This window comes from Parasteatoda tepidariorum, chromosome 10 (genome assembly GCF_043381705.1).
Source record: "Parasteatoda tepidariorum isolate YZ-2023 chromosome 10, CAS_Ptep_4.0, whole genome shotgun sequence".
NCBI classification, from domain to species: domain Eukaryota; kingdom Metazoa; phylum Arthropoda; class Arachnida; order Araneae; family Theridiidae; genus Parasteatoda; species Parasteatoda tepidariorum.
This window is the reverse complement of record NC_092213.1, coordinates 14,123,877-14,145,950: the sequence shown is the minus strand read 5'-3', so window position 1 is coordinate 14,145,950 and position 22,074 is coordinate 14,123,877. Positions and strand designations below refer to the sequence as shown.

Genomic DNA, 22,074 nt, shown 5'->3' with positions numbered 1-22,074 from the left:
ACTCTCCAATTTAGCATTAGAAAAAGCAATGAGGTTCCAACATTAACACCAAGGGAAATATTTTTAATTAATCTGTACAAGTAGGAGCCTTTGCGGATGACATAAACATTATTGCTAGAACACCTATAGCATTACGACACACTTTTATTTCTTTAGAGAATGGGGCTCTCAGGACTGGCCTGAGAATAAATGAAAGCAAAATTAAATATTTGCTCTGTACTGAAACATGCTTCTCCCACTTCGAAATTGAAGAATATAAATTTGAGGTTGTTGACGATTTTGTTTACTTACATTCTGTAATTAACAACAAGAATAATATTACAGTGAAAATACAAGAGCGAATTACTATAACCAATAGCTGGTTTAATGGAATTCGAAAATACATAAAATCTAATGTAATTCATAGAAAAACAAAAGTTTTATTGTATAAATCTCTTTTAAGATCAGTTTTAACATATGCTTGTGAAACCTGGACCATGTCTTGTATGGATGAGCTTATGTTGAGTACCTTTGAGAGAAATGTCTTGAGAAATATTTTTGGAGGAATTCAAAAAAATAGTGTGTGGCTTAGAGCAAATTTAGAAGTTTATCACTCATATAATGAACCTGACATTATTAATTTCATTAAACAACAAAGAATAAAATGGACAGGCCACATTATCAGAATGGATGAAGACCGTACCACAAAAAGAGGTTTTAATACCAGACCAGTTGGCTCTCGAATAATAGGCATTGCAAATTTTCAGTTGGAAAGATGGCCTAGAAAAAGATCTTTTGGTTTTAAAAACTGGAAAAAAGTTGGCCTGGGAAAAAAACCTCTTTGAGAAGGCCTAAGCCCACCCTGGGCTTTGGAGTGATTGATGATGATGTTAATTCAAAAGCAGATTTGCCTGGACCATGAAATATTATTGTTGTGGATTGAGTTGCATCGGATATTGTTGTGATGAGAATTTGCTGTAATAAAACAAAATACACATATAGTGCTCATAGTATACTAGTTTTTTTTTTTTTTTTGTATGATTAAAGATAAAGTTTTGTTGTGAAATAACCACTTTGCTTACAGTTTACGATCACACATTTTAGGAATTTTATACATTGGTACTAGTATAATACATTGGTAAAGTCAAGCTCTATCAAGTGGGATTTTTTAAAAAGGGTTACTGATGGAGAATTCACTAGTTTAGTGTTGGAATGTTATTCTTTATGCCAATTTAATTAGATAATGCTAATTTAGTTGAAGTTTTTTAAAAAATGAATTATTTAAAATTAAATAGTTTTAACAACTTCAGGACATTTTTAAAACTACCCTGCTTATAATTTTCTATCTTTTACTTTTCAAAATATGTAAAAACCAGTTCAATAAAACTTTAAATATTGATAAAGGGGAAGTTAAGTGTTGGATCAATTGGATTTTTCAAAATACCTATCCTTATCTCACATACACTAATTTATTTTTACAGAGTTACATTTTTTTACTAATTTAACTGGGCTTATGCTCATTTAAATAAAAGATATATTAGCTCAGTTGATAAAAGATATATTATTTAAATAATGTAATAAACCATTTTTTACAAATGAAGGGCTCTATATCAAAGAAAAACTTTTGTAAAATAACTGTTCAGCTTTTTATTTTGTCTTGTACTATGCAAAATATATGTTATTTTGGTATATGTTAGTTTGGTTCGATTTTTTATTTTGTAATGATACATCATGGTAGTTAGATTAGTTATTTCATTAAGTTAAGCTTATAACTGAAAAGGAATAAAATTGTACCTATTATAGCAGAATTTACAAGCTAGTCTTGAAAAAATGTGTATAAATTCTTTAAATAAGAATTTTTTTATTTTAATATTTTACATTTTCTGATTTTGTATGAGGATTTTTTTTATTATTTCAATATTGTACCTTTGCTGATTTTGTTTGAGATTTATCTTTTATATATATATATATACCCCCTTTTAATATTGGAAATCAAATTATTTTTTAAAAAGGACTCTCTTTGGGAATTAGTCAATAAAAAAAAAATTTAAAAAAAAACACTTTAGTTAATTCTCACACCCTTATACTTCTGTCTCAACTTCAAAATTTAATATATTTATTAATTATCCTGTTCCCCATATCTTTATTTTAAAAAATATTGTCAATTTCTAATTTTATTTTATAAAACTAAACATGACACTGATCATTTCAATACTTAATTGCAAAATCCTATATTCTCTGATTTTATATTTTTCTGTTTGATTAGATTATTACTAATAGATTAAAATCCAATAAGTTAATACATTTTAATCCATTTCTTTAGTAGATTGTTAAAATAATAGAATGCTTGTTATTGTTTTTTAGACTACCAGTATGATTCAGAAGCAAAATTCTAAGTCAAATGGCAAAGAAACACTTCAGGTAAATACTCAACTTTAATGTGTTTTTTTATTTATTTATTAACATTTCTGATATTCTTTAGAATCAATTGTATTTTATAACCGCCGTCAACCAGCCGACCCAATATTTGAGTTTACGACTCAGGGTTCTACTCAGTGGCTACCTTTGTGAAGGACTTTTTAGTGAAGCAAAACTGCATTTATGTTATATGGCTAGAAAAACCACGAAAACCTCTAGTGGTTAGTCTGACAGTAAAGAGACTCTAGCCCATGAGTCTCTTTGACTACCACTGTCTCTATTTTATGTCTATTATACTCTATTTTATGTCAACGCGGTGGTAGGTGCAAAATTTGTTTCGACCAGCCATCACTGGGATTCATGTCTGAGTCACCAAGGCTTGAATCATTCGTATTACATTTGTTGCTAATTTTACTACTTATTATCTGTCTATTTAACATATGTTTTTATTCCTTTTAGGGGCCATTGTCTGATCAAGTGCCATGTTCTAGTGAAATTGGTATACAAGTGGAAACTCCAAATACTATCAATTTAGAGAATAACGTAATCAATCTTTCTAAGACTTTAACATCATCTGATACGAATGACAGTATTTACAAAGAACAATATAAAACTCCCGGTGACGTCTTATCTGTTTTAAAGAAAATTGATTCATTGACTGCGATTACAAAATTAATCGAATCTGTTGCCGACATATCAGTCCAGAGTATTAACGAGAGTAGCGATTTTTCTCCCAGTAAATTTCAGTCACTATTTCTGAAACGTTTGAATTCAGCGGAAAGTGAAGCTACACAAATTGACATTTCAGAAAGTGAAAGTCAGTTGTCAGATATAAACTATGCTGATGAACTGTTTTTTAAAGATAACAGCCAGAGTCATGTTGAAAAAATGCACTGCCGCACTGTTCCTCAGAACTTGAATCTTGTGACAGATTTCTTGCATGGTGAAATGGAAAATATTAATTCTATACTTTCATCACTAAGAGCAGGACCTCAAGGGGATATGCTTTTCTTTGACAAATCCACGAGTTTTAAATCAATTTCAGAAACTGAAGATTTGGGTGATAAATCATTGAACAGCTTGAATTTTCATGAAGTTCTTCAACAGAAATCAAAGCTAGAAGCAAAAATATTACATTTACAGCATCTGGTAAGAAGTTTTTTTTTTCCATCCTTTAATCTCTTCCTTGTTCCCATTAACAAACATACCATCATAACAACATAAAAGTTTCAGTGCACATGATATTTTGATTTGTCTGTAAAATACTTTTCTGGAACAAGCATAATATTAAGCCTTCATCTTTTCTTCATAACCTATTGTAAAATTTGCATGATTACGCCATCCTCTTTAGCAAATGTATGATTTTTGTAAGAATATTATCTTTCATCAAAAAAAATAAATAATACTAAATAATTAATCCTAAACTTCTTCTTTTTTTTTTTCTTTTTTTTTCGCCATTCACTTGATAAAGTTAGAAATGTTTAATAGTAATGACACTTTACTCATAATAAATATACTCACTTAAGTTTTAAAACAAAAAATTTAAATGTGAATTAGCTAAAAATCAGTACTGACTAGTGTAAACTGGACTTTTTTTTCCTTAATAGTTTTGTGAAGTCAAATTATTGAAGTAACTCTTAAATCTCATTGAATTTTGCAAGCATTAGATTTTATCACTTATTTGAAATTTAAGAGAATTTCTTTTATTAGGCATTATAATTTAAGTTACTTTGTTTTTCATAAATTTAGGAAATATAAAAATAAGCAAATTTTTAATTCATTGTCTACAGGTGAAATAGTTAGCTAAAAGCAAAATTGATTTTAGTTTAATTGCCTACAGTTGAATATTTATTTATAAAGTAGAAGCGTGCACTTACTGTATGTAATTTCATTATGTTCTGTACATATTTTTTATAGTTTGTAACAAGTGATTCGGGAAATTGAAAAATGCTCGATAAATCCTAATTCATGATTAGTACAAAATATTTAAACATAAAAAGCAACAAACTTGTATTGCTTACATATTGCATGTGGAAGCATTTTTTCTCCTTTATCTAAGAAATTTGTGCTTTCAATCTTTTCTTTTATTAGATAAATCTTTTTCTTTTCAATATTTTAAATATCTTAATTAAAAGCACACCTTTACATGAATAATCTTTTCTAGTAACTCTGAAACTGAAAATGCTCTGACGATATTAAAACCAAAAAATTGCAAGAGTAAATAATCCTTTGTGATAAAATTAAATTTCGTTGAAAACAAAATTTAGGAAATTATGAATGATGATAAAAATATGTTTGATTTTTAAATGGTTTTTATTAAATTTGATATTAAAAACCTCTTAATATTCTATCCCAATCTTCTAAAAATGAGACAATAAGCTGATCTGGTATTGAATTTAGCTTCTCTTAAGGTTGCACCCTTCAGTGAATATTCTTTCTTAAATGGCATCAAAGCATATTTCATAATAATTCTGTATACCTAAATACTTTTACTGAATTTAATTTTATCATTCAATTATTTTTATCATTTTTTGATATAATTTATCAATATTGCTACTATTTCATGCTTTCAAAATTATTTCTTTCTTTAAATCCAAGAGAAAGTGAGAAAATTACTCATTAAAAGAGTGCATGTACCAAACATAACATTCATTCATTGAATCCTGAATCTCGTTAAATACTTAAACATTATGTGCAAGCTTTCAGAGTTCTCCCTAGGAATAAAGAAGGACAGGGTGTTTCTTCACAGAAAAAGGTACTTTGAGTTTTGAAAGGGCACACTCGTAACACCGTAAAAATTTATCAAAATCATAAAATTTATAAAATGAAAATATCATGTAATAACTGACCTCAACAATTTTTAAGTTACTGTCTTATACTATATTGTGTGTATATTTTAAAAAGTAATTTTCACTCATTATGTAAATAAGAGAAAAATTTGTAGCTTATAGATAATAATTAAAGGCATTCCAAGAAACAATCTATGTACATAATTTTTTTTTTTTCCAAAAAAAATAATAATAATTTTTTTTATTAGCAATTTGCATTTTTTCTGTAATTTATACTGATAAATATTAGAAAACAAACATTTAAAGGTGAATTTTTTTCTAAAAAAAAAAAAGTAAGTATTTATTTTTAAAATATTTAAAATCACTTAAAAAATTTGTTAATGTACCCCTTGAAGAAAAAAACAAAAATAATTTTACTAGTTGAAAATAATCCTAATTAATAAAGTAAATATTTGTAATAGTAATCAGAAATAAACCTATATGCTCAGGTAATTTTTGTGTGTAATTATTATTTTAACGGTTAATTAATTTAAGGCAAGGGACATTTATAGGGATAAAAGGGCAGGCAGGGTGTCGCCCTTCTAAAAACTCTTAGGAAGAACATTGGTAATATTGTGTATTTTACAATAATTATAAATTATTTATTTTTAGTTATTAAAATTAATATTTTACAGATTTACTGCAGCTTATAATTTTTCTCCTGTTATGACATTTAGACAAATTTTGAAGATACATTTTGCTTACTATTTTATTATGCAGTCCTTATCATTTAATCCTTCTATATTTTCTTTTATAGCAAAGTGGTCTTAAAGACATATCACTAGAAAATAGAACAATTGAAAATGACAATTTCACAAATTCAGATGATAATTTAATTATGGAGGAACCTCCTTTATCCTGTGTCAGTCTTTTGTCCTTGACTGATAGTGAATATCGAACTGAATGCATTACTACTGACTCAGAAGCAAACTTCAGCCGCAAAGTTTCTTTAGATTCATCTAGGCCTGCCTATGACAGAGATTATTGTCCAAAGTGTGATAAATATTTTGAACTTGTAAAAGAAAAGTATGATGACCATCTTTGCTTGCTCAAAGAATCGCTTGAAAACAATTTAAATCTAGAAAAGAATGAAGCTGTAAAAAAGTTAGAATTAGAAATCGATAAAATAAAAAGTGATAAAGATAATATGCAAGAACAGATGGCGAAGCAAATTGAGCTGCTATGCCAAGAGCAGGAAATGAAAATACAGCAAATAATTAATGAAAATCAGAAACAGTTGTCAGAAATTCAGAAATGCCAAGACGAGTGGTTAATTGAAAAAGAACAACTTCTCTCTGATATCAAAGAATACGAAAAATTATTAAGCGTAAAAGACAAAGAGCTTCATGAAGCGTGGGATGAAAAGAACAATATAGAGATTTCTCTGCAAAAACAGATAGCTGATCTTGTTGAAGAGCATCAAGAAGATTTAGAGGCTAGACACTTATCAACATCAGAGCAATTTTCACAAGAACGTAAGAAACTTGAACTGGAACATCTATCTGCATTGAATGATTTAAAAAGGCTGCACGAAGATACAACAGGGGAACTTAGGATGTCCTGTGCCAAAGAGCTACACATACTTAAAAAGTCTCATGCCGAAGAACTGGATGAACATAAAAAGTCTCTTGCCAAAGAACTTAGTGAACTTCAAAAAGCTCATGCCGAAGAGCTCGGTAAACTTCAAAAAGCTCATGTCGAAGAGCTCGGTAAACTTCAAAAAGCTCATGCCGAAGAGCTCGGTGAACTTCAAAAAGCTCATGCCGAAGAGCTCGGTGAACTTCAAAAAGCTCATGCTGCTGAGCTCGGTGAACTTCAAAAGTCTCATGATGAAAAGCTTGGAGAACTTACCAAAAAGATTGATGAAGTGAAAGTGTCCCATGTTAAAGAGCTTGAGGAATTTAAAATGTCACAAGTCAATGAACTTGATGCACTTAAAATGTCCCATGCCAAAGAGCTTAAAGAAACTGAGATGCGTCTTAGAAAAGAACATTCTGAGTCCATCAACTTCATTGAAGCTAACCATTCTGAGGAGTGTGTCACATACCAGAAAAGAATCGAAAATCTCTTGGAAGAGAAGTGTGAACTTCTGAACAAAACTACTCAAGAATACGAAGCTCTTTTGAAGAAGAATCACAAAGCTCTAGTGAAGTTGTGCAACCAGTTGCGTACCAAAATAGTTGTACATAAGAAAAAGATTCTTGATGATAGTTTTCAATCTCTCAATAGTGAGTTAGATGTAAGTGTTGCTGATACTTTAGATGTGTTGAACAAAAGCATTGAAAATGGACTTGTGAAATATTTAGAGAGTAATTATTTTGCCCAAGAAATATTTGAAGAAACACAATATTTGGAATTACAGTAAGTAGAAAACTTTTCCTTAATAGTTAGTTTTTGGATTACCCACAAGGCATGCAAATCTTTATATTGATTTACTGGGGGGGGGGATTGACTACAGGCTTGACGTTCTTGCTGTGAAAGCACATTATTTTGTGATGGGCTTAAAGGAAAGCAATATTTCTATTGATATGTTTCGAATCTTCAATCTGTTTTGTTAGTTTGTGCAAATGAAACAATGTCCCACAGAGACCGACCACAACTCGTCTGGTAATGATGGTTTTTTCGTTGAAGTAAATTGATAAAGACATTTACATGCAAACAAAAAGAATATAAAGTGAAAAAAATTTTCCTTTGTATAATATTTTCTTTTAGCATTTACAATGATATAAAAAAACGTAATGTGATTATCATTTATTTAGCTTTCATACTGTTGAAAGGGATATATTTCACTGTGTTATAATTTGTAATCATTTTCTTTTTAAGTTTTATATTTGTATAAACCCTTCAGGATCGACAAAAGGAAGAAGTAACGCTTCCCCATACTCACACACTCTGAGTTTATACGTTCTTATAAGAGATGTAGTACAAGACTATTGAGATCATATCCGTATGATTTTTAGCCTTGGGACAATAAGTGATTGGCTTACTTAACCATGATAACATTAAGGGGTATTTAAATTATACTTATCTATTAAAACGAAATTTTCACCACATAGAAAATTATGTACTAAAAATAGCATTTTATATTTGACATAAAATACTGCCTGCAAAATTCTATTTAAAATATGAAAAATGTAAATTTTTTTGTCATAAGAGTTTTTAACATAAAATTTTTTTAATATGAGTGTTCTTACTGTAGATAAAACCATCTCTTGTAGAAAGTTGTGACACATTTCGAAAACGTGCCAACCCTGAATCCTTAGAATCGATGAAAATGCACTATAGGCTGTTAAGAACATTTATAAATATGTGACAATTACCTTTAGAATCAATTCTAATTTAAGTCTAATTTTGTTTTTCCTTAATGTTTATTTTTGTTATATTTTAGATCACAACTATATGAGGATGATTTACCACGTATAATTGTACCAAACAAAAGAAAGGAAAAAATACAAAAGGTAATTTTTTTTTTTTTAAATCCCGTATTTTCTTCTTTTTTTTTTTTTAATTTGCTGATTGATTAAAGTTTTTGCTTGATGAATTAAAGTTTTTGCTTGGTAAATTAAACTTTGCAGTGTTTAAATTTTGGTGTGGTTGGATAAAACTTGACAAAATTGATCCTTAAGCAGTTACATGAATATGCTTAAATTTTTATTTTAATGAAAAATTAATGCTTTAGTTTTGAAAATAAATATTTAATGCAAAAAAACTGCGCATTATAATTTATGTATGCAAGTTTTTAAGACCCAGTATTTTAATTTCATGACCAATTACAACCCTGTAACAGTTGTCCTTTTTTTTTTTTTTTTTACCCCAAGCCTTCAGACTTTTTATCTAATAGTAAATCTTAAAAAAAAGTATTTTTAATTGTCAATAAGATATGTCAGCATCAAGTTATTACTGTACATGGTACAAAATAAAAACGGAACACCCTGAATAACTTTCGATCTAATGATTGAATATTCAAGTATGAAGACTCAATCTTAATGGTTTGAGGGCCTAATATTAGATATGCTATTGACGATATTAATTTTACTTTTTGTATATTATGTCATGTCTAGAGAATTTTTTGATGGAATTCAAAAAACCTTTTTAAGAATGTATCCTTAAATAGCAAACTACAAAAAGTTATATTTATATTTTAATTTTGATTTCAATAAAACTATTTTGCAGATTTTGTTAAAATTTTGTATTTTGCCACTTTAAATTATCTTCCTCAAAAGTTTATATACCTAACAATTCAAAAAAAAATAATTATCTTAAAAAGTTCTCAAGATACGGTGAAGTATGTGCCAATAGTGAAATTAACATTGTAGAGCTCTAGATTAATGGTCGCCAGTTTCCAACAAGCAATCATTACATGGAGAATGGCTACAAAAATGTCAAACCTTAGTTCCCTAAACAATAGCCCAAGATACATAGGAATATTTAAAGCCTGTCCATTCAAACCTAATACAGTGAATTCTTGCTACTACGATATCCAATACAACAATAACTCCTTTATTTGGATAATGTTTCATGGTCCTGACGAGCTTGCATATGAATTAAAGTCGTGCTCCTCTTAATATTACAATATTCTTTGAAGCAATAAACCCCTGTAAATCGATCGTTTTTCTAAATTTCAACCTTATTTTCTCCATTTATTATTTATAATAAATTTTTTACTTATGAAATTTTAATTGCTTACTTAGTAATTTTTTGTGATCAGCGATAACAATTGAAATAAAAAATTTCCTTGTTTCTTTCTTGCTATTTTATTTATAAATTTTTATTTTCATAATTAGATTGATGTAGCTATTCAACATGGTGGTCCTGCAGACGTTGAAAAATTGTCAGCATCAGAAGGTTCATTGTCTAGTATCTCTCTAGGTGTAGAAGATATTGAACTAATACATTCAAAAACAGCTGAACTTCAAAAAGATTTCCAGAGAGACATTGCTACATACATGGAAGTAAATGAACAACTACGCAGTGATTTATTATCTCAGCAAGATCATAATCAAGAGGTATTTGACCATTTTGAGTATATATATATATATATATATTGTATATATATATATATATGTATATTAGCAGTATAGTCTCTCGTGGCTGTCAATCCTGCATTTCTGCTCTGAGACTCAAATCTTCTGCGTTTTGCACCTTAAAAATGCTTGTTCGCACACATGCACTTGTGAGGATACTATTTCCTGCTTGTCTCTGACAATGAAGTCTTGAATTTTAGTTATGTTTCAGCCTGATTAAGGTTGTAGGTCATTAAGTAATACAAAATGATGTTTCTAGCATCTAATAGTGCTAAAAACAGAATGAGAAGATAGTGGTTTTATTTCAGATTGATCGTGACACTAAATTCCACTTATTATACCCCAATAACTGTACTGTTGATTCTTTCAATAAGGTATAGAAATAAAAATTTAAAATGTGTAAAATTCTGCAATTGTATAGTAAATATTTTTTTTTTTAATGGAGGTTAACGAGTATGCATTCTTTGAGGTTATACATATTTCTGAAATTGAAACTAAGTCACACTGACGGAGTGTAAATAATTGTTTATTATTTTTCATGTGCTTTAAATTGCAAATAAATGAAAATTTTATTATTTTATTTATATTATTCAACTGTATGCCTAGGTTTATAAAACATTTTGTGAGTTATATTTTTAAAATATGTTTCATAAAAACTCTAATTAACCTCTGTAATAATTAAATAATGAAACTTTTTAATTAAATAATGAACACTATTTTATCACATTATCTAATTGCTTAAAATCATATAACACTATTTTATCACAGTATCTAATTGCTTAAAATCAACTGTCAACAATTTAATAAAATAAACAGATGTACAAAATTTCCAGTGTGTCAAGGTATACAGTATAAAATTAGATACATTAAGATATATGTACATTTAAAATAGCTACAAAACAGTTGATACTATGTCCCTTAATATTTCAGCTTGAAAAACGAGTGAAATGTCTAGAATCAAAAATTCAAGAAAAGGATAAAGAGTTAAGTGAAAAAGAATCGCAACTGCATTCAATGGAAAATGGATCAATCAAGTAATAATGTTTTTTTTTTCCTTCTATTTAAAATGTTAGTGATTGAAATGCTAAACTTATTTATTGTAAATATGTTTAAAGATTCAAACTAAATTCCCTAATATTTATTTTATATTTTGCCTTATATCCTGGTGTGTAATTCAATTCATAATAAACAGTGAGATGGATATGAATAACTCTGTATCAATTCACCCCTTTAAAAATTATCTTTAAAATGTCATATACAATTAATTTTGCATTTTCTATCAGCATATTTTCTTTCCATGTAAAAGTTTTTTTTTTTTTTTTTTTTTTTTTTTTGAAAAAGCAATACTTTAATTTACATTTACAAAAAATGAAGGATGAAAACATAATACAAGCTTGTAAAAAAGAAATTTTTAATAAATTTTGCTACTATTGTGATAAATTTAACTCTAAAAATCTTTCGTATCTTAATCGTACATAGTTTAATCATCATTTTTTCATGTTACAAATACAAATATTTAAAAACTTAAAATTTGATTTAATAAACATCTCAAGAATCATGTCCTAAAGCAGAATTTCTTTTCACATTTTTGAAGATTGTATCCTAATTAATATAACAAAATATTTTACCTTCTTATTTTCTCTCCTAAATTATATTTCATGTAATTTTATGTTTTGTAAATATTTTTCTTTTTAAATTGCCCTATACTTTTGCTTATTGCTCATGGTCCTTTTATTTTGCTTGTTATTATTTTTATAATAAAAAATGTGACTAGCCCATTTCTGTCAAAGCTTTTATAATTTAAATTAGTTAGTCTAAATATTAATAAAATTTTTGTTGATGAAAAAAAATGTGCAACTAAAAATTCTCATTATTAATGCTTAGTGAGTAGTTTCATTGCAGATATTAATGCATAAATTTATATTAATTTTAAAACTTGCACTTTTTGCTATATTTTTTTCTGAGTCACGTATAATGTCTAAAACATGCATAGGAGTACAAATAATAAAGTTGTGATGAATCAAGTTGTTCATCTTGAAGTACTATTATAGCATAAAGTAGTTAGGCAAGACACTTATTTCTGTAAATGTTAGATTGCAAAAACCAGTCACATAATAGTGACAATGTGGTTGCCCTTGTTCACCAGTGGGCTGCATTTCCTAAGCAAGCCTGCGTCCATCGCTATTTTATTTATTTATTTTTTGAAGGAAATTTAGTATTTTGAGTGGGATATGTTACGTACAATCTGCAGTCTGCATAGTTTCCAACTGTGTTACAATGTAGCTCTTAAGAACATGTGTTTCTGAAATTACTCAGATTAATTTTAATTTTTGCTTTCTTACTTTTATTTTAACTTCCTGGTAATTTGAAAATTGTCTATCGTTTTTGAAGAGGATAATTGATTTTTCACTTTTAGGGGTGGCTTAGCAGGTTCCCAGCTTTCATCTTCTGATATTAGGTCTTGGCAGGTGTAAGTGATGTTTTTCAATCTAATTTTAACCTCAATAACCCCATTGGCCTACTAACAGCTATGTTATGTGTAATGTTAGCACCTGGTCCTCCTTATACTAACCTGCTGTGCATTAACAAATTTTCATAATTAACAACAAAAAAATCTCCACTAACACCTAACTGGTATTTTGCTCTCTATGGTGAGTTGAGAATTATAATTCTCTGTGAGTTCTTTATTATTTGTTAATATATTTTGAGATAAATTATATCATAGGTGTCAGCTCTCTCATTTCTTTAAAAGGAAAAAAAAAACTTTTTTTTTCACGTTCGAAAAAGGAGAAATGTTTTTATTACTTTCTTGTCAATTATAATTTATTTAAATCTTATTTTTAAAAATAAAATCTGGGTAAGCTAATTCCTTAATTTACCTATAATTTTTTACCAGCTTTGTAAAGTTTGCATTAAAAAAGTTTAACACTCATTGAAGATTTTTTTAAAGGCAAAAAAAAGATAACGCCCTAAGTAACTTTTGTTTTAATGCAAGGATTTTCATGCGCTAAGTGCCATTCCTACTAGTTTGGAGGGTTCTAGTTTTCATATGCTCTAATTAATTAGTGCTAACTAATACTTAAGTTATAGAATTAGACGCAAAAATGTACTCACTCAAAATATACATTTTTTTGACAGAATGGCATTTGGACTATATTAGTTTCAATTTTTGCACTGTCTCAAGAATTTATAATACTGATCACAATTTTTTTTTTTTTTTTAAATTGTAAAGCTTACTTGTTCATTGTAATTCTATGCAAAATAATAGTTTTTAATAACTTATTTTTATTATTTGGTACTGGTCAATAAATTTTGTACTGTAAAATATATTTATTTTAAACTTTGTAATTTTAAGTGACAAAATTTAAGCAGAATTAATAGATTCTGCTTTATAAAGTTTTAAAAATATCATTTTTGAAGTTTGAATTCTCTAACTATTCAATCGATTCTATTTTAATTCTATATTTCATAATTTAAAATTATAGTTTCTCTTCTGAGTAAACTATTGAGGCCAAATTTTCTGCGTTGACCCCTCATATTTTAATGATCAAGAATACAAAACCGTCAATAAAAAAAGTGTTTTTTCAGAGAAATACATATTTGTGCTTGTTTTTATAACTTAACAGTTAGCACTAATTAGTTTCCATATATGAGATCTACCCTTTGAACCATTTAGATTGGCACTTTAAGTGTAAAAATTTGATCATTAGATGTGAAGATTTGATCATTTTTGGCGATATTTTTTAATTTGTTAATGTGAATCTTTTTACGGTTTCGTAGTGTTGACAGCTATACTTATTGGCATATGATTCAGTTTGAAGTGAATGATAATGGTCATTAATTTTTGTATTTCCTGGTGTAGTGATGTTGCCCAGACAAACTCCAGGTTGCTGCACGTGCTGTCAGATTTAGTAAAGACCTTCATGGACATCGAAAGTGACATCAATCGTCATTTGTATGAGCATGGTTTAATTCCATCTCGTACTGGAACATTAGGACACCATGATGAGGAAACTGGTGAGTGCAAAAACTAATAATAGAATTGTCTATTTTATGTATGTGTCTATTTTTTGCATTTAAGCTTAATTTATTATTTTACAATGGCTGACGATGAATTAGTGTAAGTTGATTGCAAACCTAGGCTTATAAATATTAAAGTTTAAGTTAATAAACTTCAACTAATATTTATGAGTGAAGGTAACCTTCACCTTAGTATAAAACTACTTCTGAACTTTTAAATTTTTATGTAAAGTGAATTACTATTAGATTGGAAAGAATGTAGACAAAATACATTTTCACTGATTCTAGGGATGTCACAAGTGACTAAAATGCAACTATTTCTGGCATGAGGCGACTATGGCAACTTTTTTTGCATGAAAAGGTTTAAAAAGTAGCTATTTTCTGGAAAAGGAGACTATTGGGAGGCTTTTCTGTACTCTTAATGATGTTTTTTAGCATAAATTGGGTTGAAAACCTGCTGCCCACGGGAACTGCTTCTGAACACACTGAATTTTTTTTTCAAAAAAAATTTTTCAAATTTAAATTACAATTTTGAGTCTTCTCTTTTCAATTCATTCAATTTGCACAGATTCCATTGTAAGTCTTATTTTGTTTCTCAAACGCATTTTCAGTGGTTTTTGCTATGAAATTCCGCATGATTTAGAAAAAAAGAGAAAAAAATATTTAATTCGATGTCTCAATTATCATGAAATTTATATTTCGTAAAGTCTACAGGATTTTTTCCTATCCATGTTGGCGGCTATGGACTTTAAATGATTGCTTTAGCATAGGTGAGAAGGATAAATACTGCTATTAATTCATTGATTATTCACTTGTTGTGGAATGAGTACTACTAGAGTTAAGTTGCTCAGAGATGTTCATCTGACAAGTATTAGAAAGATTACTACAACCCCACATGACCATGCTGAGTACTTAAAAGATGAAGGCATCTTGTTATTACATCCTTCCTCTTTTCCTGTTATGTAATTTTCTTTTCCTGATGTTCTTAGCCCTGTCTGTTTCCTTATATCGTATGTTACACCCTTCAATTAATTTTTCAATTTCATTGTTGCATCTTTTTGTCCATGCATTATTTTCAGAAATGGCCCCATATATTCTTTGAATTATTCTACATTAAAAATTTCTTTGTTGGATAAAACCAAATTTTTGAATTAAACCAAACCTAAGTTTCAGATCCATATATTGTTATTAGTCTTATTAGGGTTTTATATATCTGTATTTTGTTTCTTAATTTATTTATGTAGTCATTAATTTACTTATCTTGATAATGAAATAAATAATAAATGTAAAATACTTGTACCTTTAATTTTATCATTAATTTTTAGATCTATTTTCATTTTTTTCCCCCTCATTAATCTCTAGTTTCTCATTTACTTTTCCTCAAAGTTCCTTTATTGTATTTATCAATTTTTTTTGTCCTTGCAATTATTACAATATCGTCTGTGTATGTGCAAATTTGTTTAGACTTAATGAACATAACCTACAAATGAAGAACTTTTTTCGGCACAATCTGGTCATTTCTGTAAACAATGCTAGAGAAGGGGGATCATTTCTGATTCCTTCAAAAGTATAAAACTGAAACACTGACTGGGGTATATATGAGAAGTTGGTAGGTACCAATTTATAAAAGATTTTAATGCTTGGTTTTATTTAAATGCAGGTCACAGTGTGGGTTCCAGAGAAGACTTTGCTTCCCTCAGTTTTGGTGAATGTCCAAATCTCGAGTTAGCAGAGGATGGACCTGATCTCACACCCAGAGCCTGGGACTTGTTTTCAGCTGTTGGAACCTACGATCATGAAATGGAAGGAGAAGATGTAGTTTTGGGTACTTGAGATTGCTTTTAACATACAAACATAGCATATATTTTATTTGCTTTTAACACCGAGACTTCTGAAAATTTGAAAATAATATAACTATACATTTTATTTAAACTAAATCTAAAGTCAAAAATAGACTGCAATGTCACCACAGTACCTACATCACCACCTTTGGCCATACCATGTTGTTTCTGTTATTTTTTAAGATTTAACTTATCTCTGCCTATAATTATAGTGATAAGCTAATGGAAAAGGTTGATAATATCACCACAGTAACCATTATCTACCTTTTCCATGCTTATCTCTGCCAAAAGCTATAAGAGAACAAGCAATTTTCATAAGCCTAAACAATAATTTTATGATTTCTGTATTTTCTGATAATTTTTATAGTAATAAATGGCTTATTTAACAATTTAGTCCCATTATAAAATGTAGGACACTGTATTATATGTGTTTTGATTTACTGAATTTTAACGAAAGTAAATCTAGTCATTGATGTATTGTTTTTCAAGGACATTAATACTATTTTTCTGTATTAAAATATTTTTATTCTTGGTTGTTTATGTAGGTGCTAGCCGTAGGCTGAGGCAAGCAGTTGACCATGTTTTGAACCTGTTAACTCGAGCTCTGGATAACCAACAAAATCAAGATTTGAAGCTTTTACTGAAACGTAATGAAGAGCTTTCTCAGGAGCTTCAGGATGAAACGAAAAGTAGAGATGATCTGCATCTTCAATTAATAGCTACTGAGGGTAGGTTTTCTAGGTTATTTGTTCTATTATCAAACATTAGATTTGTGTATTTATTTTTTTTTTTCTTTACTTAACATATCCGATGATGTAAAATAAAAGTCTGTATGTAGAAGGAGAAAAATATAGGACAAAAGCAGTCAGGGTTTTTATTAAAGTTAAGAGTCTTTTGTACTTAGGATTTCCCTATTTCTTGATCCCTATTTAAAATATAAATTCTCTACTTCTTAATACTTTTATTAATAAAGTTAATGATTATGAATTCGTTAACTTCAACTTATTACACAATACTCTGATTTATTCTTAAACTATTGATATTGATAATTATTTTGTCTATAGATAGACAAAGCTAAGAATTTCGAAACCTATATTAAATTTTAATTATCAAGGCTTTTAATTAGGACTCACCAAACACATATTTCTAGAAAAAAGCAGATATGTAATTTGATACTCAATATTCTAATTTTCTCCTCCTTCATCAGATACGTATTCTGTTTTTCTCCCTCATCAGATACGTATTTTATTTTTCTCCTACGGTTATTAATGAAGAAGAAAAGGAAATTTTTTATATGTATTTCAAGCTCTTTTATTTATTTATTTTTGCGTTGAAGAATTATTTTTTCTGGAGGATGTGTAATTTTATTGACGATTTTAGGACGTATTTGAATTGTTATACCTTACTGCATAAGTGAATTTGCTTTACCTTTTTCCCGATGAAACATTCTTCCCTTCTATAGCAAACAACTTATTTATTTAATTAGTTTATAAGTCATGAAACAATTGCATAATCAGTATTTAGAGCATTAGTTGAAGAATACCACTTTTATTTCCATCTGTCTTTCCGTTAACTGATATTTGAACCCTGCCATATCTTTTCTTAAAACAGCTGATTCAACCTGTAAAAGCGGTAAGGTCTATTTCATTTTGCTCTTCTGCAATTTTTTTTTAAACATAACCTCATATAATAGCATACAAAACTACAGAAAAAGGTTTATTTAAAATTGAAATAAGAACTATCATTTAAATATTACTGTTTCCAGCAGAAAGAAATACTATAGAAATTTGTGCCACCAATTAATTATATTAAGGATAATCATGTATTTTTAAAAGAAAAATTTATTTTCAGGTACTTTGCGTAAGTTAGAGAATGAAAAACAAAAACTTCAAGATACAATGGCTGATCTTACAGAGAATATTGACATGCTGAAAAGGGAAGTGACCATTGAAAGAAACAAGGTCACTTATTTGACTCAAGAAAAAGAAGCTGCCAATGATGAAGTTCAAACCCTAAGGAATCAATGTGAACTATTGGCCAGTAGATTAGGAGATCCAGAAAAAAGTATGAATATTTCATCAATTTACTTAATTCTGAATTTTAATTGTTATTGAAAAATAGTTTTCAAATTAAAAAACCAACTGAGCTTAGTGTGTTTTAGATTTCCATTGAAATAGAACCTCTATTTCAAAGGATTAAATTTTAAATTCTTTGAATATTTTTAAAATTGTTTTATTTATTTAACTTTATGTTGGAACATCACTTTTAGAATTATGACTAGTAAGGATTGATGTTCATTTTAAGAAGTTACTTAATACAGTTGACATCAATGTACAATTGATATCAATGTCAAAATATTACTTTTATTTTTTTTAATTATTTTTTTAAATAAAAGTTTGAAAATTTTCCTTTTTTATGAAAATCATTTAAAAATGTATGAGGAAGTAAACTAATTCTTTAACAAATAACAGGAGATAAGCAATTTCTTTTTCATTTTTAATTAAAGGTAATAATGGTAAGAATTGTTGTTTTCGCCCCACCCAAATAATGATGAATTATAAGAAAGTACTAAAAGATAAACAACATTCCTCAAATATGGTAGATAAGAAAATTTAATTTTGTATAAATTTTTAAAATCTATTTATCCTATTATCTAACAGTCAGTTTGAGTATTTATACTTAACCGTATTTGATTAGGAATTCTATTATTAAATAACTTGGATATTAATACTATTAACTTATTTGTAAACTACTTAAAAATTGTTTTAATATTAGATTTTTTTTTTTTTTTTGAAAAAGAGTTTCTATTATTTCTCCCACTTGTGTTGGGGAAAACCTGTTTTTTCTCTGGGGTGGTTTTCCCCACTGTGGAAGAAATTTAACATCTCTTACTCTAAACAATTATTAATAATAGTAGTGATGAGATATATTTCTCTTCCTTAAAATTTCTCAAAGTTTAAATACCGACCATAACACTTAGAATGGAAAAAAGTGGAAATGTGACAAAGCAGAAGAATATCAAAAATGGAGGAAAATAGAAAAAACTTATTAGGGAGTTACTAAGATTGTATTGAATAATTATACCAATAAAAAAAATGTTCCTTGTTTCATTTGTTGGAAAATTTGTTCTAAAAATTTTGGATTACACTTGATAATTCTAAATAGCTAGCATAGTAATTGATCCTATAAATTTAGAATTACGCATACGTTTATCTGTATGTAATCAGTAGCTATCATTTTTAAAAAGATTAAATATTAGTAGGGTACAAAACTTGTCATTAAGTGAAACTTAATTTTAGATACATTTGTTATTCTAACCTCTATAATTACGTCAATATTCAATTATTTTTCGACCTCGGTATGCTTTTTGATATTTCTTTATGAAGTGATGCTAAGTTGATGTTTTAAATACCTGATAAGTTAAAGAAAGTACATGTACTGGTGATTCAAAACAGATTTGGCATGATAATTTCTTTAAAAATAATTCGTGTATTTAAGTCAGTATTATAAATATTCAAATCCTTGATCCTTAATCTCTAAAATATCTATCGGGATAAAAATTACAAAAGTCAATTTGATAATTGCATTATGAAGCAACAGGAGAAACGTGATAACTTCTATGAACTCTTTAGTGTTAATTGAAGCAAGAATAATTAGGTATCACCTTACAAAAGAGAAATAGACTCTACTGTTTTAATTTGAAAGATGATGTAAATCTTATTCAATCGCCATAATAAAGCAAATTTTCATGGGTCGTTATACTCAACTGGATGATTATACTTTTGGATTTTGGTCTTCTCAAAATTTTGATTAATGAACTAGGTTTGAACCAAATTATTTCTTATAATAAAAGATCGTGTATCTATATTATTAGATAGTAGTTCTTAAATGAAAGTTGTTTTGAAGCTTAATAATGACGAACTTTTATAACGGCAATAAGGAAGTTACTAAACATTATTAAGAACTTATAAAAGTTAGATATCTCATTTTATATTTATTCATATTTAATAATTATAATAATTTTCTAATGGGCAAAAATCTTGAATTTGAAGTTAAAAAAGTTTTAACAGCATTAAAACTTTAAATGATAAAGACTACTATGTAATTATTTTTATTTTCTATTTTGCAAACCTTCTTGAAATGTCTTTTTCTTTTTTTGAAATTTAGTTGCCCTTTTGCACAATAGAATGTTTTATTTAATTTGTGAATGAATTATTATTAAAACTTTCTATGAGTACCATTATAATTTAGTTTATTTTAACTATTTTAACACTTCTTTTAAATAAGTGTTTTTAACTTCTGCATTTTTGATGTTAGTTTAGTTTGATTTTATTTAGATATAAATATTTGCATTTTTTAACAGGTAGGTTTGTGCGAGCAATCAAATTGTGGTTTTTTGTTTGCTTGATTTCCAAATGCACCTTAATGTATTACTATTTTTCGTTTTGCATGAAGTTACAGAATAGATGCATGTACATGGAATTTTGATCACTAATATTTTTTTCTTAAGTTGGGTTTTTTGAAATTTGAATTTTGTATTTTAATATTGATATTATTTTTTTTTCATAAATTGAAAAAATAGTATTACTTTTCAACTAAATAGTTTAAAATAACTTCTTTTTTTTTTAAGGGAAAGTTTTTTTTAAAAAAAAGTAAAGTAATAATATTGTATATTTCAACAAAAAAAAAATTTCCTCCTTTAAAAGTTTTTTGAAAAAAAAAATGTGGACAATTCGCTCTTTTTGTTCTTAATTCTGTATTGAAGTTTATTTATCAGCAAAATTCACACTAAAAAAAACATCAAAAAATCACATTATAGCCTGTAATATGCTTGCTTAAAATTCCATAATAAAAACAAAAACAAACAAAAAAATCTTGACAGCTATTCACTCTACACACTATTTTCTATATAGTTCTCTGCTTTTATACAGGGTAAATGATAATTATCTTTGTAAATTTGTTGTGCAACATCTGAAAAAAAATCAAGATAGCTAAATACCTATTGTTTTACTTGAAAAACATATCATTTGATGTAAGGTAACTTATTTTTGATGTAAAATAAGCAACATAACTTATAAATCTACTTCATATTAGATTTTTATTGTGGAGTAAAATTTGGAAGAAAATTGCCACTCACTCTGCCTTACATTAAAATTAAAAAAAAATTATAATAATTTCATGCAATTCAATAAATAGCCAAATTTTGTTAAGATTTGCACACCTTTCGTAACAAGCATTTGTTTTAGTTTCTCTTATTATGTTGCTTTGCTTTATTGTTTAAATGGATTTTTTGTTTATGTAAAATTTTCATTTTATTTGTTTACTGAATGCAATCTTTTTTTTTCTGATACTATTCAGTCTTTTGTTTCATAGTATTTGTTTACTTGTTCAAAAAAGTTAAATTTATTTACGTATAATTAAATATAAATTATTTTATCTTTTTATCATCTTGATTATTTTATCTCTTCAATGTGTGAAAATCAAAATTTTTATATCTCACATACGATCTATTCTACAAAAATGTACTGCAGCTTTTTACTGATATGTATTGCGTGTTTTCCTCTTGTTCTATTTTATTTGTAATGCTTAAATTTTATATATTTTTATCAAAAACATTAAAAAGATAAAAATTATTTTTTTATTAATTTAAATATTTTAACAAATCAAATAATTTATATGTAACCACTTTTGCAACCAACGTAAATTATCTTCTTTTTTGTGGTGTTTTTTCGTCTGAATTTCAAGTACTTTTTTTATGGTGCTTTCTGCAATTTTTATGCTATATTTTAATCTAATTTTTTTTATCAAGTAGGCACAATTATTTTCATTAATTAATTTTCAGTTACTAAAAAATATGTTGCAGGCTGACATTAACAATATCATGAATTTAGTGGATAATAAAACTAAAACTAAAGCCCAGATTTTACATTTTCCGTTGGACTAGCTTTAAAAATGCAAAATGCG

General features: G+C 27.5%; 2 protein-coding genes across 9 annotated transcripts in view; one reads left to right on the top strand and one right to left on the bottom strand.

The window, feature by feature from the left end:
• The window catches only part of LOC107449418 (uncharacterized), a 314,197-nt gene that overhangs the window by 75,794 nt on the left and 216,329 nt on the right, over positions 1-22,074 (bottom strand). The gene's annotated exons all lie outside the window — the stretch shown is intronic.
• Positions 1-22,074, top strand: part of LOC107446576 (golgin subfamily A member 4) — a 97,905-nt gene that overhangs the window by 14,010 nt on the left and 61,821 nt on the right. For 4 of the 7 annotated variants that reach the window (XM_071186739.1, XM_071186743.1, XM_071186737.1 and 1 more), the window contains 11 exons: positions 2,344-2,400; positions 2,857-3,546; positions 5,983-7,586; positions 8,614-8,683; positions 10,010-10,231; positions 11,180-11,283; positions 12,666-12,719; positions 14,112-14,266; positions 15,930-16,094; positions 16,656-16,838; positions 17,962-18,174. In XM_071186739.1, coding sequence (XP_071042840.1) covers positions 2,344-2,400; positions 2,857-3,546; positions 5,983-7,586; positions 8,614-8,683; positions 10,010-10,231; positions 11,180-11,283; positions 12,666-12,719; positions 14,112-14,266; positions 15,930-16,094; positions 16,656-16,838; positions 17,962-18,174 — 3,517 coding nt within the window. The remainder of the gene's footprint in view (positions 1-2,343; positions 2,401-2,856; positions 3,547-5,982; positions 7,587-8,613; positions 8,684-10,009; positions 10,232-11,179; positions 11,284-12,665; positions 12,720-14,111; positions 14,267-15,929; positions 16,095-16,655; positions 16,839-17,961; positions 18,175-22,074) is intronic. The other 3 variants (XM_071186741.1, XM_071186740.1, XM_071186742.1) reach the window with 2 other exon arrangements.